Source organism: Ovis canadensis, chromosome 8, assembly GCF_042477335.2.
Source record: "Ovis canadensis isolate MfBH-ARS-UI-01 breed Bighorn chromosome 8, ARS-UI_OviCan_v2, whole genome shotgun sequence".
In the NCBI taxonomy this organism is placed as follows: Eukaryota; Metazoa; Chordata; class Mammalia; order Artiodactyla; family Bovidae; genus Ovis; species Ovis canadensis.
The window spans coordinates 10,720,936-10,747,882 of NC_091252.1; the positions used below are offsets into that span (position 1 = coordinate 10,720,936).

The 26,947-nt window shown below is 41.4% G+C and overlaps 1 protein-coding gene across 2 annotated transcripts in view; it reads left to right on the top strand.

Annotated features, from left to right (window-relative positions):
• Positions 1-26,947, top strand: part of CD109 (CD109 molecule) — a 133,617-nt gene that overhangs the window by 60,552 nt on the left and 46,118 nt on the right. For both annotated transcript variants that reach the window (XM_069598016.1, XM_069598017.1), the window contains exons 7-17: positions 386-470; positions 9,966-10,062; positions 10,331-10,472; positions 11,145-11,254; positions 13,944-14,168; positions 14,967-15,068; positions 15,156-15,218; positions 17,160-17,336; positions 21,121-21,273; positions 26,159-26,233; positions 26,758-26,818. In XM_069598016.1, the coding sequence (XP_069454117.1) occupies positions 386-470; positions 9,966-10,062; positions 10,331-10,472; positions 11,145-11,254; positions 13,944-14,168; positions 14,967-15,068; positions 15,156-15,218; positions 17,160-17,336; positions 21,121-21,273; positions 26,159-26,233; positions 26,758-26,818 (1,290 nt within the window). The remainder of the gene's footprint in view (positions 1-385; positions 471-9,965; positions 10,063-10,330; positions 10,473-11,144; positions 11,255-13,943; positions 14,169-14,966; positions 15,069-15,155; positions 15,219-17,159; positions 17,337-21,120; positions 21,274-26,158; positions 26,234-26,757; positions 26,819-26,947) is intronic.

The following is a 26,947-nucleotide window of genomic DNA, read 5'->3' on the forward strand; positions in this document are numbered from 1 at the left end:
CAGCCATACATGTACATGTATCCGTTCTCCCCCAAAGTCCTTCCTACCCAGGCTTCCACATAACATTGAGAAGAGTTTGCTGTGCTGTGCAGTGTGTCCCTGTTAGTTATCTGGATACAGCTTAGATTCTGCTGGTGGGAGGCTTCACAGACATGAGTGTCCGCAGCAGCCCTGCCCTTTCGGTGTCTCGTCACCAGCCTTATGGGGTTTCACATTTTGAGTGGAGTGAAGTACTTTCATCTGTGTGTTAATGTGTATTTGGAGGCCAACGAATTTAAGTTTAAATAATACCAACTCCTTTAGGACAGTTCTATTCTCTAGTTTGTTAAACTGTAAAATGAGAGGAAAACAGACTGTTTAAAATATTCTTGCTTTTCTTTTCCAGTATTACCAAAGTTTGAAGTTGCTTTGCAGACACCATTATATTGTTCTTTAAATTCTAAGAGTTTAAATGGTACCGTCACAGCAAAGTAAGTATCATATTGCTTTTTCTGACTGTAAGCTGTTGTGAAACTGCATGACAGAGAGCTCATTATATACCCCAGAACATGAGCGCAACATGTTGCTTGTTAAAATACCTCAATGGACAGGAAGCAAGTGTCTATAATAAATTATTAGGCATGGAACATGTCTGCATAGGTCTTTGCAGCCATTTCTCTGCTTCTAAGCTGATCCAATCATAAAATATTCCCCATAGGCTAGTGTCTTTCCAAGACTAGTCAAGAGCTTTACCTTATAGATTCTGCAGGATTGTAAAAAAAAAAAAAAGCTTTATCTTTATTTATTCCTCATTCAGCCTACATGGGTTAAGGCAGCTTACTCTTTTAAATGCTAATTATTTTCTCTGTCCATAATGGATGTTGAGACTTTGGGGAGGGGTTTGGTTCCCTTGGGGCTTCCCTGGTGTCTCAGATGGTAAAGAATTTGCCTGCAATGTGGAAGACCTGGGTTTGATCCCTGGGTCAGGAAGATCCCCTGGAGAAGGGAATGGTTACTGACTCCAGTTTCTTGCCTAGAGAATTCCATGGACAGAGGAACCTAGCGGGCTACAGTCTATGCAGTCTCAAAGAGTCAGCCGTGACTGAGTGACTAACACTTCTATTGTTTTCACTTGGTTCCCTTATTGCAATTGGCAGATGAATCAGTAGTTCGCATTCATCATCCATTTCAGCATGTGTACACAGAGACTTCCAACCCCCCACTGGGTATCTGTGGCTTTCATGATTTCATAATTTTGATCCGCTGGCTTGAAGAGCACAGCATTTTGTTTTGCTGAGGCAAAAAACATACTCGGTTTTCCAAACCAGTGACTCTTGAAAGTATAGGTGAACTTGCCCTCAAGCAAATCCAACACTGATTACTTGTAGCATTTAAAAATTTTAATTTTTAAAATTTTAAAAAAATTTAGTTAAAAATTTTTTTGTCCCTCCCCATTTCCCAGGGTTTCAAGGACTTGGCTGGGGTGACACCTGTGACATGGGTCCCTCCTTGGCTACCTGTCAGTGGGCTGGAGTTGCCCTGGGTGGCTAAGGCCTCCTCGGGAGCACAGCCTGTGGGCTGGGGTCCCACCTAATCCTCCGAGGACCTGGGACCTGATGGAACATTGCAGTACCCTTTCCTGTTCAGTTGTCCCTCCTCTGTGTCGCTTGCATCTCCTCTCCCAGACCAGAGGGCGGTCCCAGTAAACCTCAGCAGACTCCTGGTGACCTCTGCAGCTCTTTTGGAGAAGTACTTGCTTTTCCTTCCCAAGGAAGGCTGTGCCGTGCAGCATTTATTTTGTGTGTGTGTGTTAGTTGCTCAGTCATGTCTGACTCTTTGTGACCCCATGCACTGTGGCCTGCTAGGCCCCTCTGTCCATGGAATTCTCCAGGCAGTAATAGTGGACTGGGTTGCTATTCCCTTATTCAGGGGATCTTCCTGACCCAGGGATCGAATCTCTGGCTCCTGGATTGGAGTCAGATTCTATACCCTCTGAGCCACCAGGGTTTACCTTTATTTATTTCATTTTTGATTGTGTTGAGTCTTTCTTGCTACAAGGGGCCTTTCTCTAGTTGTGGCGAGCAGGGGCTACTCTTCATTGCGGTACGTGGGCTTCTCACTGTGGTGGCCTTTCGTTACCAAGCACAGGCTCTAGGCATGTGGGCTTCAGTACTTGCAGGGCATGGCTCAGTAGTTGTGGTACACTTTTGCCTGTGGGATCTTCCCGCACTGGGGATCGAACCTGTGTCCCCTGCATTGACAGGCAGATTCTTATCCACCAGACCACCAGGGAAGTCCTAGCATTTATTTTTGATGTGTAGTGTCTGTACTCAGGTTTGTGGAATTTATTTGTAATAGCTGGTAACAACTATACCCCATGTCACCACTGTTTCCTCATAATATTCCTCTCTTGTTGGGGGTCCGTGGCAGTGGCAAGCGTGGGCAGTGAGTTCACATACCAAAACGTCTGAGGACTCCTGTTTTAGATTCTTCTTGCAAACAAATCATGTGAATTCATGTGACAAAAAGGCAAAAATGTGTCTACGATTTGTATACTAAGCCAGTTCAACTAAGAGGTAGCTTCCAATGTGAATGAGGGTACTGTGGCTGGATTTATGGTTTAGAAAACACATAAATGCCTGCTTTTTCATATTATTATCCTGCTCTTGATCTTAGCTGCAGGTCAAGCATTCTGTCTGGGTTTTATTTGGAATTCTTTGACTAACACATATAAAAAGTAGTGACTGCAAATCTGCATAAACCATCTGTGTGCACGTGGATGAAGTGGAAAGTGGATATCTTCTTTTTTTCTGTTTTTAGTTTTCAGGCATGTGCCAGGGATTTAAGCACAACTAGTTAAAACAGTGGTTCTTAAACTCTGGTAACTGTCTAGAAAATTTATTATACACTTTTCAGGGAGGGTGAATCTCTTGAAGCCACAACACTGACAGCCTCTACCTCGTGCCGAGCAAAGCCTTGGGGAGCTCCCGGCACAGAGGCCTTTCTGTCCCCTGTTTCTTGTGGACAAGATTCCAGCCTCCATGACCTTTCCTGAGTTCCAGAGGGCAGACTTTGGGGGACTTCCCTGGTGGTCCAGTGGTTGAGAAGCTGCCTGCTAATATAGGGCACATGGGTTTGATTCCTGGTCTGGGAAGATTCCACATGCCACGGGCAACTAAGCTCAGTCCCCACAGCTACTGAGAGCCTGTGAGCTGCAAGTGCTGAAGCCCTTGTGCTCTGGAGCCTGTACTCTGTGCCAAGAGAAGCCACCCAAGCAAGAAACCTGCACCCTGCATCCAGAGATTAGTCCCCACACAGAGCAACTAGAAAGCCTGGGTGGAACTACAGAGACCCAGGGCAGCCGAAAATAAATAAATACAAGGGCAGGTGGGAATTTACCATCTGAGCCACCAGGGAAGCCTGACTGTATAACTGCTTCCTATTAACCAGGGAGAGGGGGGTGCTTTCTTGAGGCGCTAGCCTACTGTGTTCCCCTTTTGTCTGGCAAAGAAGTAAAGCCACTCTTTCCTTTTCCTCCGTACTCTGTCTCCATATTTCTGTTTGACACTCGTGCACAGAGAGCCAAGATTTTGGCAGCATGTTCCTTCAGTGCAGGGATCTTCTGATGTCAGGTGATGATGGGCGGATTGTGACCTTACCTGGAATGAAGAGTGCGTCATCAAGTAGTTAACATCTTTCGTTTGGTGGGGGTTTTAGTTCTACAGAAGAGCTCAAAGACACTGCTCTGTGTATCCCTTGAGGCAGAACCAGGACCCTGCCCGAGGCTGCACTATTGTTTCCTGACTGCACCTCCCTTGTCTCTGTACCCTCTCCCTTCCCTAATTAACAGCTGCTTGATCCTGTCCTTTGGAAGTCAGGAAAAGGGACACAGAAAGGTTTTTGTGCCCAGGAGCCCCACAGGGTCCCGTTTGGTTTCAATTGCATTCTGTCTAAAAAAGCAATGTACCTACCCTGATTAAAAAGTACTTTATTCTTAAAGAAGACTAACCATCATCCGAGCCTTGGGTGAATTGTAATGTGTTTGCAGTAGTGAAATTGATCTCTGATCACAGATCACCGCAACAATTATAATAGTGATGAAAAAGCTTGAAAGAGAAAGTGTTAGTTGCTCAGTCATATCCAACTCTTTGTGACCCCATGGACTGTAGCCCACCAGACTCCTCTGTCTATGGAATTTTTCAGGCGAGAAGAGTGGGTAGCCATTCCCTTTTCCAGGGGATCTTCCTGACCCAGGGGTTGAACTCAGGTCTCCTGCATTACAGGCACATTCTTTACCATCTGGGCCACCAGGGAAGCCCTTGCTTATTGCGAGATTGTCACTAAACTTTGATTAGTAAAAAACACAGTATCTGTGCACTTCACAGTAAGCAAAGCACAATAAAATGAGGTCTGCCTGTAGTCCATTCCAAGGATTTGCTTCCTATTACCCCTCCTTCCTTCAGGCTTCAGTTGCCTAGAGGTATCCATAGTGGGGGCCAAAGAAGGCAGTCTGCCCCAGGGCAGCTCAGATCTTACGTGTGAATTCAAATGGGTGGCTCCTAAGATGGCTGAGGAGGCCCTTTGCCTGAGGTCTGTGGATAAATGGTCCTTTTCTACCCCAGCATTCATGAGTTCTCAGGCTACCAGTGTGTTTCAGGAGGGTCTGCTGTTACTCAGATTGTGTATATAATTTGCAACTTCGCAACAGATTCAGGAAATCTTTTGACTAGCAAGGTCTTTTACCAGTCTCTCAAAATTGGCATAGACCTAATCTATAAATACTGTGTCCTAAAGGAGATGGAGGTGATGACGGTGCAGTAACCATCATCCCGTGTCAATTGAGAACCCATCTCTCCTTCCTTCAGGCTCATCCTTCCAGTTTGCCTTGGATTGGGTCTCTGTTGGGAGAGCCCTGGCCCACTCCCCTTCTCACCTGTGTCTGAATTCTTCCATTTGATATCTTTAACCTTCTGCTGTTTGGTGGCATCTTCACTCTGTGTTTAAACATTTCTGTCATAGAGGGAAACAAACCCTCCCTGATTATCCTGCCTTCTCCTAGCTCCCATCTCTCACCTCTTTGTAGAGTTCCAGCTGCCTGTTTCTGCTTCTTCACATGCGGCTTTTTCTTCAGTCCCCTGCCTTCTGCTTTTCTCTTTGACTATGGATTAAAACCGCTTTCACTACGGCACAAAGCCCTCCTTCTTGCCTTACCTTGTGGCTGCTTTCTTAGGCGATTACAAATTTTTGCCCCCCACCTTGCAGCACTGGGCATTGCTGTCCTCTCGTTTCCTTTCTGGCTTTTCTCCTTTTGCTTTGGTTACTCCTTTGAGGCTCTTTGCAGACAATATCCACATTGTAAAATTCTTATTCCTTAGAGCTCTATCTTTGGCTCTCTTTTCTTTTTTCACGCATTTAATCAGAGTTTTCTTCTCCATGGGCCAGAGCTTCTGCTACTGTTTATAATTTGATGAAACCTGAATCCATACTGGGCTTCCCTGGTAGCTCAGTGGTAAAGAATATGCCTGCTAATGCAGGAGATGCAGGTTTGATACCCAAGTCAGGAAGAACCCCTGGAGAAGGAAATGGCAACTCACTCCAGTATTCTTGCCTGGGAAATCCCATGGACAGGGGAGCCTGGCGGGCTCCAGTCCGTGGGATCCCAGAGGCCAACACGACTAAACAACAACAACAACAACGACAACAAAATCCGTCTCTCCAGCCTACCTTTCCAGCTTGACGGTCAGATCCTTATGTCTCGCTGCTCTCTGGACATTGTCCACTGGATGTCCCACAGATACTTGAAACAGGTTGTCTTCCCCAGCCCTGGTTCTCTGCATCCTTCCCTTGGTGGATTGCACCTCCCTCTCTCTAGCTGCCCAGGTCAGTCAACCGACTCCCTCAGTTCCCACAGCCAGTCAGCATCCAGTGCTGGTGGTTCTGTCTCCTTGTGAAAGTTTCTCTGTCACGTCCGACTCTATACAGTCCATGGAATTCTCCAGGCCAGAGTACTGGAGTGGGTAGACTTTCCCTTCTCCAGGGGATCTTCCCAACCCAGAGATCGAACCCAGGTCTCCTGCATTGCAGGCAGATTCTTTACCAGCTGAGCCACAGGGGAAGCCCTCTCTCTCCTTAGTATCTCTCAAATAATCCATCCCCTTTTTTTCCACTGGCACTTCCTTCATTCAGGCTAATGTCATCTTTCTTTCTAAAGCTACTGTTATAGTTTCTTTTTTGTTGTTGTTGTTTTTTTTTTTTAGCTTTTTATTTTTTAAATTTTAATATCTTTAATTCTTACATGCGTTCCCAAACATGAACCCCCCTCCCACCTCCCTCCCCATAACATCTCTCTGGGTTATCCCCATGCACCAGCTCCAAGCATGCTGCATCCTGCGTCAGACATAGACTGGCGATTCAATTCTTACATGATAGTATACATGTTAGAATGTCATTCTCCCAAATCATCCCACCCTCTCCCTCTCCCTCTGAGTCCAAAGGTCCATTATACACATCTGTGTCTCTTTCCCTGTCTTGCATACAGGGTCGTCATTGCCATCTTCCTAAATTCCATATATATGTGTTAGTATACTGTATTGGTGTTTTTCTTTCTGGCTTACTTCACTCTGTATAATCGGCTCCAGTTTAAAAGTGTTTCCTGTCTCCATTTTTTGCGACATTTAGTTTTCTCTACTTTGCATCCAGGCTTATTTCCTCTTCTTTTCCTTCTCTCTTTCTCTTCCTCCTCTTCTCCCCCACAATCCCTACCTCTTCTGCGTTCTTTTTTGACTAACAAGACAAAGCTAATTCTATTGACCTTTTGCATGAAAGTTTTCAGACCACTGCCTTGAGGGTGAAGTTCAGAATTTTTAGTGTTCCTTGCAGTTCAGTTCAGTTCAGTCACTCAGTTGTGTCCGACTCTCTGCAACGCCATGGACTGCAGCACGCCAGGCCTCCCTGTCCATCATCAACTCCTGGAGTTTACCCAAACTCATGTCCATTGAGTTGGTGATTCCATCCAACCATCTCATCCTCCGTCGTCCCCTTCTCCTCCTGCCCTCAGTCTTTCCCAGCATCAGGGTCTTTTCCATTGAGTTAGCTCTTCACATCAGGTGGCCAAAGTATTGGAGTTTCAGCTTCAACATCAGTCCTTCCGTGAACACCCAGGACCCATCTCCTTTAGGGTGGACTGGTTGGATCTCCTTGCAGTCCAAAGGACTCTCAAGGATCTTCTCCAACACCACAGTTCAAAAGCAACAATTCTTCGGCGCTCAGCTTTCTTTATAGTCCACCTCTCACATCCATACATGACTACTGGAAAAACCATAGCCTTGACTAGACAGACCTTTGTTGGCAAAGTAATGTCTCTGCTTTTTAATATGCTGTCTAGATTGGTCATAACTTTCCTTCCAAGGAGTAAGCGTCTTGTAATTTCATGGTTGAACTCACCATCTGTAGTGATTTTGGAGCTCCCCAAAAATAAAGTCAGCCGCTGTTTCCACTGTTTCCCCATCTATTTGCCATGAAGTGATGGGACCGGATGCCATGATCTTAGTTTTCTGAATGTTGAGCTTTAAGCCAACTTTTTCACTCTCTTCTAGTGTTTCCTACTGAATTCTTTTCTAGTTTCAAGTGTTTTGAAACATCTCACCCAGCCCCTCATCTCCCCTCCCAAAGTCTCCTCCCAAATTTTACCTGTGTGTCTAAGAATGCACAGTGCTTTTTCTGACCAAGATGCCTTTACATAGGCAATTTCAGTGTGTGGCTTTTGCTCCTAAGCATCTATCCTTGGGTCACGTAGCTAGATCACCTCTTTGAGGGTGGGTCTGTGTCGTGGTTACTACTGCACAGTGCCAGTCATGGAGTGGACTTCCAGTAAATGCCTACTGAAAGAATAAACAGGTAAAACAATGTGACTCCTGAGATTTCAGTTTCAAGCTGTGTGTAGCCCAGCAGAGGCCTCTAGACCTAACCAAAAGCCTCTTTTTTTGAGTGAACTAAATTAAGGTGTATGGGCAATAGTTTTGGTTTTGTCACCGAATTAGGGAGTAAAGAGTAGGACTTAAAATCCAGTTGTCTCTTGTGTGTACTTTGAAAGATGAGTTCTGTTGTCTTACCACTTGGAGAGTTGTTATTAAGTTATAGATGTGATTTTAAATTTTTCATATTAGCTTATAGTCATCTCTATGAGTGGACGATAACAATTTTGGTTACTTTTGCTAGTAGCCATCTGTCCCATCAAAGTATAGTTGATGTGCAGAGGGTTACTGGAAATTTCTTGGAGAAGAAGGTTAACACTCTCTTTTAGTTTAAAAATTTTTAGCTGAGATGAATAAAAACCTGCATTTGTTTATTAGCTTTGATGTGAACATCTGCTCACTATTCCTACTTCATTAAAATAAATAATAGGTTCTTTCTCCTCATCATAGTAGGTTTAAGAGGATTGTAAAGAAAATAACATGGCATACATCTAGTTGCTTCCATAATCCTTGTGGACAGTAGAACTTAAAAAATATTATTTTTATAATCTAAGGCTTATTAAAATGTAATTATTATTTGATAAGTTGAGATATTTGTATCCCAGAAATGACATGGAAAAAATGGTGGGGAGAAATATGAATTGTAATCATAGGTTCACTTTTTTTAGGTATTATTTTGTAAACCTATTGTGCTATGGTGGTTTTCTGGAAAAAAAAAATCCTTGTTTGGTTAATGATATCATAGAATATCTTGAACTTACTTTTTAAAAGTTGTTGAACTGTTACGTTTTTAATGATTAGTTTGTTCCCCAAAGTATCTAGATTCTGTTTAGCACAATAAATCAGCTCGGGACTTGAAAAGCTAAATCCATGTCACATTTAAATAAAAATTAAAAGTATTTGTGTCTGAGAATACTTTAAATAATGTATGAATTCTCAGCTCCCTGTACTATCGTGTGATATAACTTTTAAAATATGATGTTCTGGCGTTCTAGCTACACATTTATTTAATTTTTAACAAGATACATGCAGAGTTAGGTTTTACAAACTGTTTTAAATGTATGACGTTGATGCTGACATTGCTATCTGGGGGTTTCCACTAACTTTATTGTTTTTGTTTGGAAGGGTGGTACATTTGAAGATGGACTGCTTTATTTTTTTAAATTTTGGAATATGGTATATTTTATTACCAGTTTTTGAGTTGAGTTGATCCAGACAAGGGGATGTTTTCTGTGATCCAGATGAAGGATTCAGGAAGCAGGAGTTAACAGTCACGTTTTTAGAGTGCAAAATAAAATTAGCTTTCATGTTTGGCTGAGCATTTCATAATAGAAATGGAAGGAACCCAGGAAATGCATTTATGGAAGGCTTTCTGACAATAAAATGATTTACCAAAGACTGCCTCTCCTTTACATGGAGAGACTTTCCCATCATGAGAGAGGATACAGTTAAACAGTAGAATGCAAATCAGCAAGAGAGATATCTTCTTGACTCAAGAAGATAATTTTGGTCGTATGGATAAAAAAATTGTTCTTATTTTAAATTTCCTTTCAAAAAGTGAATTTTCAATAGCTATGAGCGCATTTGGTGCCCTGTGTTGGTCTAATAAACCCTGATGGTTAATATTGAAACATGTAGGAATGGGCCACAGTGAAATGCAATTTCAGCTAACATTTTAAAATGTTCAAAAGTTATAGAGTCTCCTGGGCATGCAGTTAATGGGCCAGTCCAGATTTCTAAGAATAAAAGATTTTCATAATCTTTTAAGAAATCTTTCAACAGGAAACTATCACTTCTAGTTATGATCAGATTTTCTCCAGAAGGCTGGGTAAAGTATGTGTGAGGTGAACTGTTTTGAGGTATTGTAATAAAAAATCTTCCCATTTTGGAGACTTAGTATCAAGGATCACCATTTATTAAGCACATTCCTATGTTTTGGTTTTAAAAATTTTCAGTAAGAACATGTTTTTAAATATAATTCTTTTAAGTTAGGTCCTGTTTATTATTTTTCAGGTATACATATGGGAAGCCTGTGAAAGGAGACCTAACACTTACATTTTTACCTTTATCCTTCTGGGGTGTGAAGAAAAATATTACAAAAATATTGAAGGTAACTTTTGCAGATATCTTTTAACTTGTAATGGGGAAAAACTATGTGTACATTCCCCAGTGATAAGATTTTATACTGAATTAACAAAAAGTTGAGCATGAGAAAATCAAGAGCTTTCTGTCATTGGACAAATGAGAATTTGCCTACTTATTCAAATAATTAAAGTGAAAATAGAACCTTTGTATTGTTGTGACTTAGTTTGAATTTTATTTCTAAAATTTGAAGTGCTAAAGTGAAGAATGAAATTGAACATTTTTTAACAAAACAGATAAATGGATCTGCAAACTTCTCTTTTAATGATGAAGAGATGAAAAAGGTAATGGATTTTTCGGATGGACCTTCTGAACACATGTACCTGTCTTCTCCTGGGCCGGTAGAAATTATAGCCACAGTGACAGAATCACTTACAGGTTTGTAGACTTTGATGTGCTGCTCTATCATCTTTTATTATACTTAGCATGTTCATTTGAGGGCATTGTTGCCTAAAGATGCTATTTAATGCTGAAATTGTTATGAATATTAGTCTGACTTGCAGAATACTTTCATAATGAAGGGGAATCTTATTTTCCTTGAACAACTGTGCTTCAACCACCTGTGATAGGTATTCATAATTTTTTCCATCTCTACTCTTTTTTTCAACCTGAAGACTACATGGAGAGGGCTATCTTTTCAACTGACTAACCACCCTCCTTTTATTTTTATTTTTTTAAATAATATCCTCTGAAATCTCACCTGCTCCTAGACCATTTTCTCTGTTAATAATAAAATAAAGGTTAATTACTTGGATCTTCCCGTTGCTATTTTAATGGCTTTCATCAATCCCCAGAAATACAAAAAGACTATTCTGTCAGTGGCCTGACCTTGGGTGCACATGTCACTGATGGGGGGCTCTGAAGGCGCTCAGGAGGGATCCACAGAGGACATAATAGAAGTGATGTTCCTTTTTGTGGCCAAGCCAAAGAGGCTTCTGTGCTCTGATATCCTAACCCTTTGGGAAGTAGCTCAGATGGAGAGACATGGTGGATTGAAGCTGATGGTTATATATCACTTTTACTGTCTAAATGGCGCGATTTCCAAAACAGGTATCTCGAGAAATGCAAGCTCCAATGTATTTTTCAAGCAACACGACTACACCATTGAATTCTTTGACTGTGCTACTGTCTTGAAGCCATCTCTCAACTTCACAGCTACTGTAAGTCGGCGTGTTTAATAACGGTCTAAAGCAGTAAGTTCAGCTTAGTGAGACAGGGCGGGAGAGAGCGCTTTTAGCGATAGTGCTTTTAGTACTTTTTAGGAAATTTAAGCCCAGAATAGATGAATTACTTTTCCCCGTTAGATATATGAGGCACACAGAATTGTTTCCAAGTGACCTTTATCTAATCTATTTTTAAAAAGTAGTTTCCAGAATATATTTTCTTCAAAGTATATTTAATAAGTAATGTGTTAGATATTTAGAAATTAGTTGAAGGGTTTAGATGCTAGTCCAAAAATTTCAATTTCAAAATTTCAATTTGATTTTTACGACTAATTCCAGTCTAAGATGTAGCATTGAAGATGCTCATCTAGTCTGGGACTTCTCCAGTAGCCCAGTGGTTAAAAGTCTGCCTTCCAGTGCAGGGGCATGGGTTCAATCCCTGACTGGGGAACTAAGGTTCCCCATGCTGCAGGCTGCCCACAAAAGTGAAAAAATGATCCAGTCTGTCTCAGTGTTTTGAGAGAATATTGCGTTGATATTTACTGGCCAAGTGAATTCTGACAGTCTGCAAGGCATGCTCCTGGGTGGGGCTCACTGACCGAAGAAGACCCTAGTCCCAGTCCTGGAGTCCCAGTATTTGTGATGGCAAGAGAATGCACACAGAGCTGTCATTCAAGGCAGGATAAATGTGTCATGAACACATTTCTACAGGGATTTAAAATTGGCACATGTTTTCTGCAAAGGGCGAGATAGTATTTTTAGCTTTGAGGGCCATGTGGCTTCAGTCACATCTGTGCAACTCTGACATTGTAACAGGATAGTAGCCAGAGCCCCTTGGTAACCAAGGGAGATGGCCATGTTCCAGTAAAACCTTGAGAGAGACTGGATTTGGTCTTCCTGCCTGCCACAGTTTGCTAGCCCCTGGTTTAAAGAGCAAAGGGTCAGTTCTTGTTGAGCAGATCAAGACAAGTTTTAGAGTTTGCAGGTTGGTGACTGTGGAGATTTGCTCAGAGAGGGTCCTTTCCTGGCACCTTGCCCTGAACATCGATCCTTTTCGTTTTGCTCAGTATCCTTTTACAATAAACTGGTGATCTAGTGAGAAAAAAAAAGTTTTAGATAGCTCTTAACTTTAACAATCTTATAATTCAGACCGTTTGAAAGGATAGTTAAAAAGGAATCTGCAGAAATTGTCACCCAAGAATCTGCACATGGTAACATCCAAATGAACAGAGGGACAGAGAGTTCAGGGAAGAAGAGCTGGCTGTGGGATGGAGTGGGGGTCATTGGAAGGAGAAGATTTAGGCTCTTGGTTACAAGATCAGCAGCATTTTCAGTGTTTGGGTGTGTGGGTAGGGAGCGGGGAACAATATGAGCTGAGACACGTAAGGCGAGAGCTTTGGGTGGCAAGTCAGGGTGCAGTCAGGTGTCAGTGACTGGACCTAGGCAGTGGCCGCAGAGAGCTCATGTCCGGGAGCTGACAGAGAGGAAATAAGAGGTGAAGCTTGGGGTATGGAGAGGGTCCTCCACGTCCCACGTGCTCCACGAGGATTGCTGAGGGTCCTCCGTGTCCCACATGCTCCCTGGGGATTGCTGAGGGTCCTCTGTGTCCCACATGCTCCCTGGGGATTGCTGAGGGTCCTCTGCGTCCCACGTGCTCCACGGGGATTGCTGAGGGTCCTCCACATCCCACGTGCTCCACGAGGATTGCTGAGGGTCCTCCGTGTCCCACATGCTCCCTGGGGATTGCTGAGGGTCCTCTGCATCCCACATGCTGCACGGGGATTGCTGAGGGTCCTCCATGTCCCACATGCTCCACGGCGATTGCAGAGGGTCCTCCACGTCCTATGTGCTCCACTGGGATTGCTGAGGGTCCTCCATGTTCCACGTGCTCTACGGCAATTGCAGAGGGTCCTCCACATCACACGTGCTCCACGGGGATTGCTGAGGGTCCTCCACGTCCCACGTGCCCTACACAGTGAAGAGCTTGGAGCCTCATGAATGTGGGAGGGATATGGCAAAAGCTGGGTTCCAGGGTGACTGGTGGGGTCTGTGTGTGGGAGGAGGGCAGTAGCCCTGGCATGAGGCCATCAGGAGCCCCGTGGTGGTAGATGTGGGTGCACAGCTTTTAAAAGATGTTTAGGACTTGGTAGGCATCAGATTTGGAAGGTGGGGAGAGGGAGGGGCAATGCACAGATGTTAAGTAAGGGAGAACTGTGTTATTAGTATAAATGGGAAAGGCAGGTTGGTTTCCCAGTTTTAGATGTGTTGAACTTGAGACAACAGGGATGTGCAGGTAGAAATTTCCTTGAGGGCTTGGAGGTACTGAGTGTGAGTTCTAGAGCCAGGTCAGGATGGCCAGCAGGAGTGCTGAGACCTTTGAGGGTAAACGATAATGAGGCTTTGACAAATTCCCACAATTCAAGAGAGGGAAGGGGAACAGAAAAGGACACTGATACGATGAAGAAACGGATGTGGAGTGAAGGAGGTTATTGTGGAGCCGTGGAAGGCCAAAGAAGTGGAGTGGAGGCTGCCTGGAGAGACCTCTGAACCTGGAAGTTAGGGGACTGCTGATGACTTTTGCGAGTTCAGGTTCATGGAAACAGCACAGATGGAAACTGAATTCAGTTAAACTTAAACCCTTGCTTCTGTTGTTTACCTGATTTCAGTGTTTTCTTTTGACAATTAGGTGAAGATAACCCATTCTGATGGTCATCAGCTGACTCCTGAAGAAAGAAGAAATAATGTAGTCTTAATGGTGACTCAGAGAAACTATACTGAGTACTGGAGCAGATGGGACACTCAAAATCAGGAAGTAGGGGCTGTCCAGATCATAAATCATACTGTCCCCGCAAATGGAATCTTCAAGATTGAATTCCCCATCCTGGATGATTCCAGCGAGCTACAAGTGAAGGTGCCATTTGTTTCCCATCATTAAGTTACTGCAACAGCAACATTAAAATTGCAGTCTGGTGGTGGGCACTCAACTTGTTGGGAGGTTAAAGTGCACAGGAAGTGGACACATATTTTTATTTAAAAGAGCAGGAGAAAGGATTACAAGGGATTTAATAGCTGTGGCTGTGTTAGACTGAATGCTTCCTTGTAAATTCATTTTGAAGAGGACAGTAAAATAGTGATGGAGAAGCATCCCCAACTCCCAGGCTAGGTACTTTTCAATCATTTGGAATTGTATTTTGGCAGGGCTGAAAATGAAAGGGGAATATATATATTTTTACATTTACCCCTTGTTGCTAAACTGAGACTCCTCAGCCATTCCCCCTCCCTCTCTCTGGGTTGCTCAGCCCTGCTATAGTGTGGCCTCTCTGAGTTTTCCTCTCCCCAGTGGTGGACTGAGTGAGCTGATTCGGTTGCTTGCTGTGTTGTGAGGAGAAGAAAGGATTTCTTTTCCATTTCCTTCTCTCCTCTCACAGTGTTTCCTGAGAACACACCTTTGTTCTGGAAATAAGTTAGGACTGTGCTTTTCCCTCTTAGATGATGATGGTGAAGACCATCTAACATGCTTTACAGCTATCAGTTTCTTTACAGTGTAAGCTACAAAATGATGAAGATCCAATGTCTGGGGAATATATTGCTTGCTGTGTGAAGAAAAGTGAAAGTGAATTTGCCTTTCACTGATTGTCCAGCCAGGTCACATTCCTTATCCTGAGGCTTATAAAGATGAAACTTTATGTCTCCCTTTCTTTTGTTATAGGCCTCTTTTCTCGATAGTGTGAGTAACATGGCAGTTCATGGTATGTTTAAGTCTCCTAGTAAAACCTACATCCAGCTAAAAGTAAAAGATGAAAATATAAAGGTAATGCTTGCAATCATTTGTTAATTATAATATAATTGAACTGTCTTGACATTGATATGTATATATTAATTAAAATTTTTTTTCTAGGTGGGATCACCATTTGAATTGGTGGTTATTGGCAACAAGCAATTGAAGGAGTTAAGTTACATGGTAATCTCTTTTTAAAAATAATTTCCTTTATTTTTAAATTAATTTTTGAGTATGCTGGGTCTTCATTGCTGTGAGGGCCTTTCTTTAGTTGCAGAGAGCAGGGGCTTCTTATTGTGGCGGCTTCTCTTGTTGCTCAGCACAGGCTCTAGGGTGCACGGACTTTAGTAGTTGCAGCACCTGGGCTCAGTAGTTGTGGCTCCCAGATTCTGGAGCACAGGCTAAGTAGTTGTGGTTCACAGGCTTAGTTGCTCCATAGGATGCAGAATGTTCCCCGACCAGGGATCGAACCCATGTTTCCTGCATTAGCAGGTAGATTCTTTACTACTGAGCCTCCAGGGAAGCCCTGGTAATCTCTTACACAATCTAAATTTATGACCCATTGTAGAATCATCTGAAATAGTGTCTATCTTATGTTTAAACTGAACTTACTGATTTTTAAAATTCAGCCTCACACTTCAAAAAACATACCTTAATACATATTATACATGTGCAGGATGTAATGTTTATATATGTTCTTACAGAGTTTTCTATGTCTAAGTTGTGTATAAATTTACAAAACTTTACGTTTTATTCCTTTTGCATCATGGAGTATCATGGTATGTTGAATATAGCCCCCTGTGCTATAGTGTAGGTCCTTGTTGTTCATCATCTTACACATGGTAGTTTGCAGCCCAGCCTCCCAGCCCACCCCCCTTCTGCCCTCCCTCCCCCTTGGCAACCGCAAGGCCCTTCTCTATGTCTGTGAGTCTGTTTCTGTTTCTTTTTAAATTTTTAAAAGTTGTGTATTTATTTTTGGCTATGCTGGGTCCTCGTTGCTGTGTGCGGGCTTTCTGTAGTTCTGGTGAGAGGGGGCTACTGTTCCTGCAGTTCTTGGGCTTTTCGTGATGGAGGCTTCCCTTGTTGCAGAGCCCCGGCTCGAGGCGCGTGGGCTCAGTAGCTGCAGCTCAGGCCTAGTTGCTTCTTGGCATGTGGAATCTTCCCAGACCAGGGATCAAACCTGCATCCCTTGCATCAGAAGGCAGATTCTTCACTCTGGACCAGCAGGGTAGTCTTTTGTGTCATATTTTGAATTCCACCTAGAAGAGAGATCACATGGTTTCTTTTGACTTATTTCACTTATCGTGTGGTTCTTGTCTTTCTCTTTTTGACTTATTTCTCTTATCATGCTGGGTGTCTCTGTGTTGCTGTAAATCAGTCTTATTCCTTTTTAAGCTGCCCATTTTATACTGAAATCAAACTATCTTTTTTCTTTCTTTACCTCTATTTGTGTTTCCAACTTAAGATGAATAATGATACCACCTTGCATTATGTTAAAAATTTATATTTTTTATGAGGTAAGCCATATATGTTCATTATGTGTGTGAGTGTTAGTTGCTCACTCATGTCTGACTCTTTGTGACCCCATGGACTGTACCCCAGAGCCAGGCTCCTTTGTTCATGGAATTCTCCAGGTAAGAATACTGGAGTGGGTAGCCATTCCCTCCTCCAGGGGATCTTCCTGACCCAGGGATTGAACCTGGGTCTCCTGCATTGCAAGTAGATTCTTTACTGTCTGAGCCACCAGGAAGCCCTGTGTTCATTATAGAAAATTATAAAATGTAAGGAAAAAAACAAGTAAAAATTGCTCCTCATAGCCTTGTAATTTTGCTAATCCAGCTCTCTCAGTGGTGCTCTGCATTCCTTAAACTCAGGAATAGATTCTTGTCTGTCAAGTTGCTGTTGCCTCAATTATGGTTACTTTATCTTATCCTTTTCTAATGACCAGCTTATACTCCCTGCGTTAGTCAGGAAAGTTTATTTGTGGTGTGTGTATTCAAAAAGAACTTGACATTGGCTTAAGTCGAGAATTTGTATGTATGCTTAAAATTATGAAAACATAGCTGATATTGAGATTCTCATTATCTTTAGCATAAAATGAAACTCGTGTACTCTTCTTTTCAGGTAGTGTCCAGGGGACAGTTGGTGGCTGTAGGCAAGCAAAATTCAACAACCTTTTCTTTAATACCAGAAAATTCTTGGGCCCCCAAAGCCTGTATCATTGTGTATTATATTGAAGATGATGGGGAAATTATAAACGATGTTTTGAAAATTCCTGTTCAGCTCGTTTTTAAAAATAAGGTAAGATTTAAGATAATAATGTTTAAAAACAAAACTTCATATTCATAAAGTCTGAAAAATGTAATATTTCTTTGGAAAAGGATCATTAAAACAATTGGTTAGAAATTTATATTTTTTTCTAGAACTATGGATAAAACTCTTCATGTTTAATTACTATATATCTATTTTCACATGTGGAATGATTGGACAACGTGGGTCTTCTGTGTATATTATTATTCTTGGCTTTAAGACTTTAATTCAAATCCATGAAGCCCTCTCAGAATTTTCCAAATGGTGGAGTCAATATTGCTCTGGCACAGAGTTGTGTGGCCCTCACAGTTGTGTGGTGTTCATACTGGTGTGGCAGTGAAGTGAGGGCTTCAGGAGGGAGTGTGGCCGTCTGCAGTATTGTGGGGAAGCAGAGCTGGGCTTTGGTTTATCCATTTCACCAGCCTGGAGACTAACCCAGGACAAATTTGCAATAAGCGTGTTGGAAACCCCCCTGGGCCCCAACTCTGAGAAGTAACCTAATTGTAAGATTGACAGATGGAGTTCAGTTATCTTATGCATATTTAAATAATCATTATTTTAAAGTAATGATTTGTAGAGTACACTTTTTCTGGTAGCATCTTCTCCCTTAATTTTTAAAAAATTTTGAGAAGTAGAAGTCGTGATCCATGCCTTTTTTATTGAGAACTATTGACTCTAATTTTTATTGTCAAAATATAAAACAAACTTATTTTCTGTCTTATGAAAAGAATTTAAAAAAACCGTGTGGTATTCTGTTAGTTTCAGAGCACAATTTTAGACTTCAAGTGACTCCATTAATCTGAGAAAGGCAAATTTTAAAGTAGGAGTAAGACTTAAACTTGGAGGCATGCATCTCTGAAGGTGAGAGCAGATTCTAAAAAATGTTACTGTGTAAGAAGCTTTGAGGAGACAGAGTATATAAATAGCATACTTCCAAGAAACTTCTTAGATATTAAGCTGCCCATTTTATACTGAAATCAAACTATCTTTGCAAAGACAATTCTTCAATTTTTATATGATAATGTTTACCATATTTACTCCAAAAGAAATGATATATTTGGAAATAAAATATGTTTAAACACACGAAAATTAATGAATCCTTGTGGGTGTTCAGTAATGACTGTGGAATAAATGAGTGGGATGTAGGGGGCAAGAGATGTAGTTTTAGAAACTGTCTGCACAGAAGTGCAGTTTGGAGCTATGGAGCCACTGAGGTGCAGAGTAAAGAGTGAGAAGTGCAAAGTTTGCATATTATAAGTTCCCCTTTCACCTTATTTATGGTGCTGGAGAAGACTCTTGAGGGTCCCTTGGACTGCAAGGAGATCCAACCAGTCCATTCTGAAGGAGATCAACCCTGGGATTTCTTTGGAAGGAATGATGATAAAGCTGAAGCTCCAATACTTTGGACACCTCACACAACGAGTTGACTCATTGGAAAAGACTCTGATGCTGGGAGAGATTGGGGGCAAGAGGAGAAGGGGACGACCCAGGATGAGATGGCTGGATGGCACCATCTCCCTGAGTGAACTCTGGGAGATGGTGATGGACAGGGAGGCCTGGCATGCTGCGATTCATGGAGTCACAAAGAGTCGGACACGACTGAGCAACTGAACTGAACTGAACTGAAGGTGTGAGGGGAGAAGAGTAAACCTGACCCAGTGGCTCAAGAGGCATGTCAAAAAAAGATTGTTAAACAGGCAAGGAAGACTTCATTTAAGACCATTGCAATAGGGGAGAGAGCCTGAACTCAACTCCACTGAAACAGAAGGCAGGGAGGTTTTTAAATACTGGGGTGAGTTAGTGAAAAAGTACTGGAGGACACTCGGGGAGGGATTGGTCAATATGAGCAGGCCATCTGTGTTTGTAAGTTAGGCTCCTATTCACCCACAGAGAGTGGGAAATCAATCAAGGCTCTTTCTTGATGATTAACACTTCAAAGTGAAAAAAGCTGGCTTAAAACTCAGTATTCAGAAAACTAAGATCATGGCAACCAGTCCCATCACTTCATGGCAAATAGATGGGGAAACAATGGAAACAGCAACAGACTGATTTTCTTGGGCTCCAAAATCACTGCAGATGGTGACTGCAGCCATGAGATTTAAAGACGCTTGTTCACTGGAAGAAAAGCTATGACAAACCTCAGTAGCATATTAAAAAGCAGAGACATTTCTTTGCTAATAAAGGTCCATTTAGTGTAAAAGTTATGGTTTTCCCAGTAGTCATGTATAGATGTGAGAGTGTTAGTTGCTTAGTTGTGTCTGACTCTTTGTGACCCCATGGACTGTAGCCCACCAGGCTCCTCTGTCCATGGGATTCTCCAGGCAAGAATACTAGATTGGGTTGCCATGTCTTTCAGGGAATCTTCCCAACTGAGGCATCAAACCCAGGTCTCCCGCATTGCAGGTGGATTCTTTACTGTCTGAGCCACCTGGGAAGTTGATACATGGTCCAATGGATGTGAGAGTTGGACCATAAAAAATTCTGAGCACCAAAGGATTTATGCTTTCAAACTGTGGTGTTGGAGAAGACTCTTGAAAGTCCCTTGCACTGCAAGGAGATCAAACCAGCCAATCCTAAGGGAAATCAACCCTGAATATTCATTGGAAGGACTGATGCTGAAGCTGAAGCTCCAATACTTTGACCACTTGATGCAAAGAGCTAACTTATTGGAAAAGATCATGATGCTGGGAAGGATTGAAGGCAGGAGGAGAAGAGGAAAACAGAGGATGAAATGGTTGGATGGCATCACTGACTCAATGGGCATGAGTTTGAGTAAACTCAGGGAGATTGTGTAGGACAGGGAAGCCTGGAGTGCTGCAGTCCATGGGCTTGCAAAGGGTCGGACATGACTGAGTGACTGAATGATAACACTTCAAAAGGATGAATCCCAGATCTTTGAGAAAGACATTTCTGCTGGTAAAACTAGCAGGAAGCTGGGAAAAGGTTTATATCTCAAAGGAGCAGAGAATACATTTACAATTGCAGAAATTCTAAGGAAAGGGAAAGCAGGTGGTTAATGTCAGGTAGAACCCTGTCTAATGCTCAGGTAAGCTGAGGGGTTCATTAAGGCCATCTTAATCAGGTGGTACAGCCACTGGGGCATGGGATTGTTGGAGTAGATCTGCAAGATGATCATTCCCAGGAGGAAGAAGCCTTCTGACAAAGCCGTGAGGTCCAGCGCTGGGTGAGAGGATTGGTGCTCTTTAAGAAGTACCAGTAGGACTGTGCTTTGCTGAGGGTTAATGACAGCAAGCTGAGGCAGCCATCGAGGCACAGAGCAGCAGGCCTGACTGGTGTTGGTCTGAGGGCCTCCTCCTGGGGAAAGGCACCCCCGCCCAGCGCAGGCAGTTCTGTGTGTCCCCAGGGGCTCTTACTTGCAGGCGCTCACTTCTGAGTCCAGGTGGCCAACGTGCAGGCACGTTCTGAACTCGCTCATGGATGCGGACCCTCCCCACGTATGGCAGACACTGTCTGCTCTTCAGTACCGGCTAGCAGCTGTGGGGTGGGAGATGGAGAGAGGGAAGAAGAAGGGTAGAGAAGTGAAGGAAACCTTTGATATGTACCCCAGTGAGAGGTTCCATGACTTGAGAACACTGTGGAAGTAAAGTTTGTTTTCACTCCTTTCCCTGGAGAAGACTTGTGTATGGTTTTGGAATGTCCCTGAGCCAACACAAGTGTAGACTTCGCTAGATTTTGTCATTGATCTGCTATTGATAAGACATGAAGTGCTTTAAAAAAGTGTATTATATCAATACTGCTTTTTCACTTTTTTTAGATACAGCTGTTTTGGAGTAAAGCCAAGGCTGAACCATCTGAGAAAGTCTCTCTCAGGATCTCTGTGACACGGCCAGACTCAATAGTTGGTATTGTAGCTGTCGACAAGAGTGTGAATCTGATGAATGTCTCAAATGATATTACAATGGAAAATGTGAGTTTAGCCATTTTTTTCATTACAAAAATACACATTGAAAGAGAAAAAAAAAGAAACTTTACTGTGTTACTTCCAAGTTTTAAAGGAAATTTCATTTTTCAAGTATAAGTCAGTAATAGTAAAGCTTCTGAATGAAAGGGATCTGCATTCCAATTGTCATGTTGGAAAGAGTCTATTGTGGTCAACTGTCTTTGCCGTCTTACATGAAAATTGTCACCTAAAGTTTCCCCTCATTTTCAAACTATATTTTAACTGAAGACACTTGAGAAAGTACTAGGAATTGGACTTGCACATTTATGAATGACACTGGAGAGAGCTTTAGGTAATCGTAAAATACTTTCTATTTTGGTTATACATGATGGTTATAAATAATTACAGTCCTCACTGAATCAGGAATTTATAGTGTGTTGAGGGAGTGAAATCATGTTAATCTTCAGAAAACGTACAAGTCAAGAAATATATGAACATCTAGTGTTACATCAGCTAATCCCCTATTCATCAGTCATGTAATTTTTATTTGTAAGTCCTTTGTATATCCTTGGCAGTAGAAATGTAGACTGCATGAACTATATCCATTGATTGATTAACTACAGCAATTAACAGCACTTCAGGAAGAAAGATATATGTGTATAGGCTAGTTTGGACATATTGTTGTAAATCAGTCCATTTGAGAAAAATTATGTATTTTTCTTCAGCCTATCCAGCAAATTTTTCTCATTTTTAAAAATTTTTTTTTTTTTGTTAAAATTTTTTTAAACTTAATTTTACTTTACAATACTATATTGGTTTTGCCATATATCAACATGAATCTGCCATGGGTGTGCACGTGTTCCCAATCCTGAACCCCCCTCCCACCTCCCTCCCCATACCATCTCTCTGGGTCATCCCAGTGCACCAGCCCCAAGCATCCTGTATCCTGCATCAAACCTAGACTGGTGATTCATTTCTTATATGATATTATACATGTTTCAATGCCATTCTCCCAAATCATCCCACCTTCTCCCTCTCCTACAGAGTCCAAAAGACTGTTCTCTACATCTGTGTCTCTTTTGCTGTCTTGCATACAGGGTTATCGTTACCCTCTCTCTAAATTCCATATATATGTGTTAGTATACTGTATTGGTGTTTTTCTTTCTGGCTTACTTCACTCTGTATAATCGGCTCCAGTTTCATCCACCTCATTAGAACTGATTCAAATGTATTCTTTTTAATGGCTGAGTAATACTCCATTGTGTCTTTAAAAGTAAAAACACCTTTAAAACCCATCAGTCACTTTTTTTCTCTTGACTTTACTTAAATTCATTTATTCTAAAAAATCTATAGCATTTTGCACTTGATTTAACTGATGATAGTATCTTTCATTTTACAACTTGCTAAATAGCTTAATAAATACATTATTTCATTTTTTCTTCCATATATATGTGGACACACAGAAACACACAGACATGTGCTCTCCCTGAGTCTCTGTCTCTATGTCTCACTGTGCATTTACATTAAATCCTGTCATATGTAAGATTGCTATCCCAGCTTTCTTTTGTTTCACACTTGACTAGTATGTTTTTCTATCTTTCAATTTTCAACCTTCTGTAAGGTTTTAAGTATATCTTGTAGACAGTATATTATTGTATTTTGCTTTTTTTAAAAAAATCTAATCTGACAGTATCTTAATAAACTTTTTTAACCCATTTGCAAATTAGTCCTTGTTCTAATTAGGACTTATTTCTGCTTTTTTATTTGATAATTTAGACTACTTCCTTTTCGTTTCTTTTCATTCTTCTTTCCATGGTTTTGGAAGTTGCACATTCTATTTTTGTTCCCAGGATATATGTCCTTATCTCATGAATTATGCTCATATTTTTTTATCCTTATTGATTTTCTTTTATGTCTTTATCTGACAAGTCAAGCATTTTGGTGTGCCCTCATATTCTTACACATCCTTTTTGTCTCTCCCTGTCCCCATCTCCTTCCCCAGCCCTGGCCAGATCATGTTGCTGTTGTATAGAATTTTAGTTCTTTGTCATAATGAATTGCCTGTTCAGTCTATGCTGTCCCTTAATTTTTTTGTTCTGGAAATTATTTCTTCCTATAGTTCCTCTTCTGTCCACTTCTTCTCCTTTTCAGAGATTGGCAGATATTAGCACTTCTACTTTTTTCCCTCCATATTTCTTATGCTTTTTTGGTCTTTTTCATCTGTCTTGTCTGTATTTCTTTGGGTGAGTTCCTCAGTTGACTCTTTCAGTTGGTAGATATCCTACTTTTATATCAGCTATTATATTGTTAATTATTATTTTCACTTGTTTTTTTCCTTGTTTTATATTGCTAATATTTTCTCTTGTCTGTATTTACTGTGTTTATTTTAAATTCTTGAGCTGACTTTTCAGTATTCAGCTCACATGCTGTATGTGGTCCAGTTGGATGTCTTTTATGGAAACTATACTTGTTGGATATAGTTTGCATATCTAGTTGGATATCTAGTTGATTTGGCAGCTGTTCTGTCTATTGGGGAAGCTGAACACCAGGCTCCCACCCATGGAACTCTTGTCAGTTTAAAGAGAGGGGACGGGCTGAGCTTCAGGGACGAGAACTACGCTTGATTCTCCCTGTGTGCCGCCCCCTCCCACTGACGGTTCATTTTTAAGCTCCTCGGGAAACGCAGCCCAGGAAGAGGTAGTCTCCTGAGCTGATGACCCAGCAGCTCGGAGGGGTGGGAGGAGGAGGGGAGGAAAACTGAATGCTTGAAGGCCAGGGGTCTGTCTAAATGTTTCCTGGCTCTTTCACACCGGAAGGGCAGAGGTGCTGACTTGGTATTATCCTGGCCATTATTATCCTGGCATCATTAGCGGACTGCCTGCCTGCTGCCTGCTGGTTTTGGCAGTGAATTGCCAGGAATGATTGTCCTAAGGCTACCTCCTGAAGAGACGCACAGGTGGCATTTAAAAGCCTCTTCCAGCCTGCTGCGTGTATCAGCTTTCTGCCATCTCCTTCCTCCAACACCCCAACTGGAGATACCCTTTGCTCTTCTGAGGGTTTTCTTGTTCTACTCATATAAGTTTCTTGCTTGGTTTTCATATCTCTCTAGTGTTGGCTCTAGAGGAAGGAGTCAGGAGCCTATGATAATGGACCATTTTCCTTTCTTTCATTTTTGTTAAATTTATATATGCTGTCCAGAGACTTGCGAATGCCTTGGAATAATTTAAGTGTCTTAGGTCTTCCAGGACTAATCTGCAGATAGCAGACTTCCCTTGCTGCAGCCTTCTCACTGAACCGGTGAGAAAAAGAGCATCTCTCTTCCTCGTGCAAGAGATGCTTCTTCCTAGAAAATTCCATTGATTGACACCTGCATTGCACATATAGGTCTTCTGTGCAGAGTTTGAGTTATGGAACGAAAAACTTTCCTCTCCATCCTGTCTGGCTCTGGCTTCATTGTCTATAGTTGGGCAAACTGTATTGGCCAGCTTGTTGAGATATTTTGGAATTTTCTGTTTTCTCATTCTGTTGCTTTCTTCTTGATGCCTATTCTAGCATCATGTTTCCTTACCATGGGTGTGGCAATGCTCTTGTTAGTAAGGCAGAAGCAGTGGTTTGGGTGTTTAATGTTAAACTTGATATGTTTTTAAACTTAGAATCTTCCATAATTCCTTTTCCTGTCTTAACTTCCCAATCTTAGTGCTAATATAATTGAGGTGAATGTATCAAAATACTAACTAAAAGGTTATAATATCCTAACTTTTTTTTTTACCATAGTAAAATATATATAACATGAAATTTTCCATTTTAACCATTTTTAAAAGTATTGTTCAGTGGCATTAATTATTAACAATATTGTACAACCATCATCACTGTTTATTTCCAAGATTTTCATCGTGCTAAATAGAGACTCTGTGAGCATGAAGCAATAACTCTTCATTACTTCCTTCCCTTTACGACACGGGTAACCTCTAGGCAAATTCTGATCTTATGAATTTGCTTATTCTAGATATTTCACGAGTGGAATCTTGAAATATTTGTCCTTTTGTGTCTGCTTTATTTCACTTAGCAAAACGTTTTTAAATTTGCTTTAGTTGAAGGATAATTGTTCTACAACGTTGTGTTGGTTTCTGCTGTGCAACAACGTGAATCAGCCATAAGTGCACGTGTGCTCCCTCCCTCTTGAACCTCCCTCCCACCGCATGCCCCCGTCCACCCCTCTAGGTCATCACAGAGCACTTGGTTAAGCTCCCTGTGTTATACAGCAACTTCCGTTAGCCATCTGTTTTAACATGGTTATGTATATGTTTCAAAGCTACTCTTTGAATTTATCTCACGCTCACCTTTTCCCACTGTGTCTACAAATCTGTTTTCTGTGTCTGCATCTCTATTCCTGCTCTGCAAACGGGTTCATCAGTAGCATTTTTCTAGATTTCATAAATACACATTAATACATTTTTTTCTTTCTGACTTAACTTCACTCTGTATAACTGGCTCTAGGTTCATCCACCTCACCAGAACTGACTCACATTCTTAACTGATATTTTTTAAGGTCTTTGTTAACCATCGCATTGACCCTATTTATCTTTGTCAAAAGTGTGAGTCATTTTAAATGCTGATCTCTACGTGTTGGCTTTGTCAACAAGCCCATACTTCTTAGGAACTCTTGATTATTGAACAGAATAAAAATAAGTGTAAAGAAGAAGTGTATTTTTGAATTATGAACATGGCATTGACATATTCATTATTCCCCCTCTTGTGTCATTTTCAAATGTGATACGCATGTGGTCTGTTTGATGTGGCACGTTTGATAGGCATGTGTACCTGTCTGTCATTCACGGCGCACGTCAGAAACGTTGAGAGGGCGGAGCACACTGACATGAGCGCTTTCATTCTATGTGCTTTGTCTTCTTAGGTGGTCCATGAATTGGAACTTTATAACACAGGATATTATTTAGGCATGTTCATGAATTCTTTTGCAGTCTTTCAGGTATGTTTAGTTTGCTATATAATTTGAAAAGATATTAAAATATTTACTGCTGTAAAACTGATTTCAGAATTAATGATCTGAATTATGAAATGCTAACCTCTTAAATGTGTTGCTGAAGTACAGTGTGTTATATAAGTGTGATTTGAAATTGAAAGATGGTCATCCTTGTAGTCTTAGAAGCAAATGAGTAAATTCATCATTAGAGAAATAATGGAATTACCATTAAACAAGTAATTTCTTTCTTTTATATCACTTTCCTTGACTTTGAAATAGCTCTTTCTGCATGTGAGAGTGTGTGTTTGTGTGCTTGTGTGTGTGTCTGTGTGTCTCGTTGTGAGAGGCTGTATCCTCACGTCTGTATTTAAATTCTCAAAAACGAGCAAGAGTTAAAAAAGCAAAGGGAGATATTCTCACATGCGACACAAAACCAAAACAGCAGGAGTGAATTAGGGGTGGAGGCAGCTGGTGATTTAGAGGGCACTTAGACTTTTATTTTAAAAGGAGTTTAAAATGGTTCTTTCTAGGAGTGTGGCCTCTGGGTACTGACGGATGCAAACCTTGTGAAGGACTACATTGATGGTGTTTGTAAGTGAATCTGGCAAAGTGCTTTTTAAGTCATTAAGTCTTTCATCTCAGGTATTTATAGTTACTTATGTAAGTATGAATGCATTCTGGTTGAGGATGGATATTGTAATTTTCATTTTCTGTTCTCTT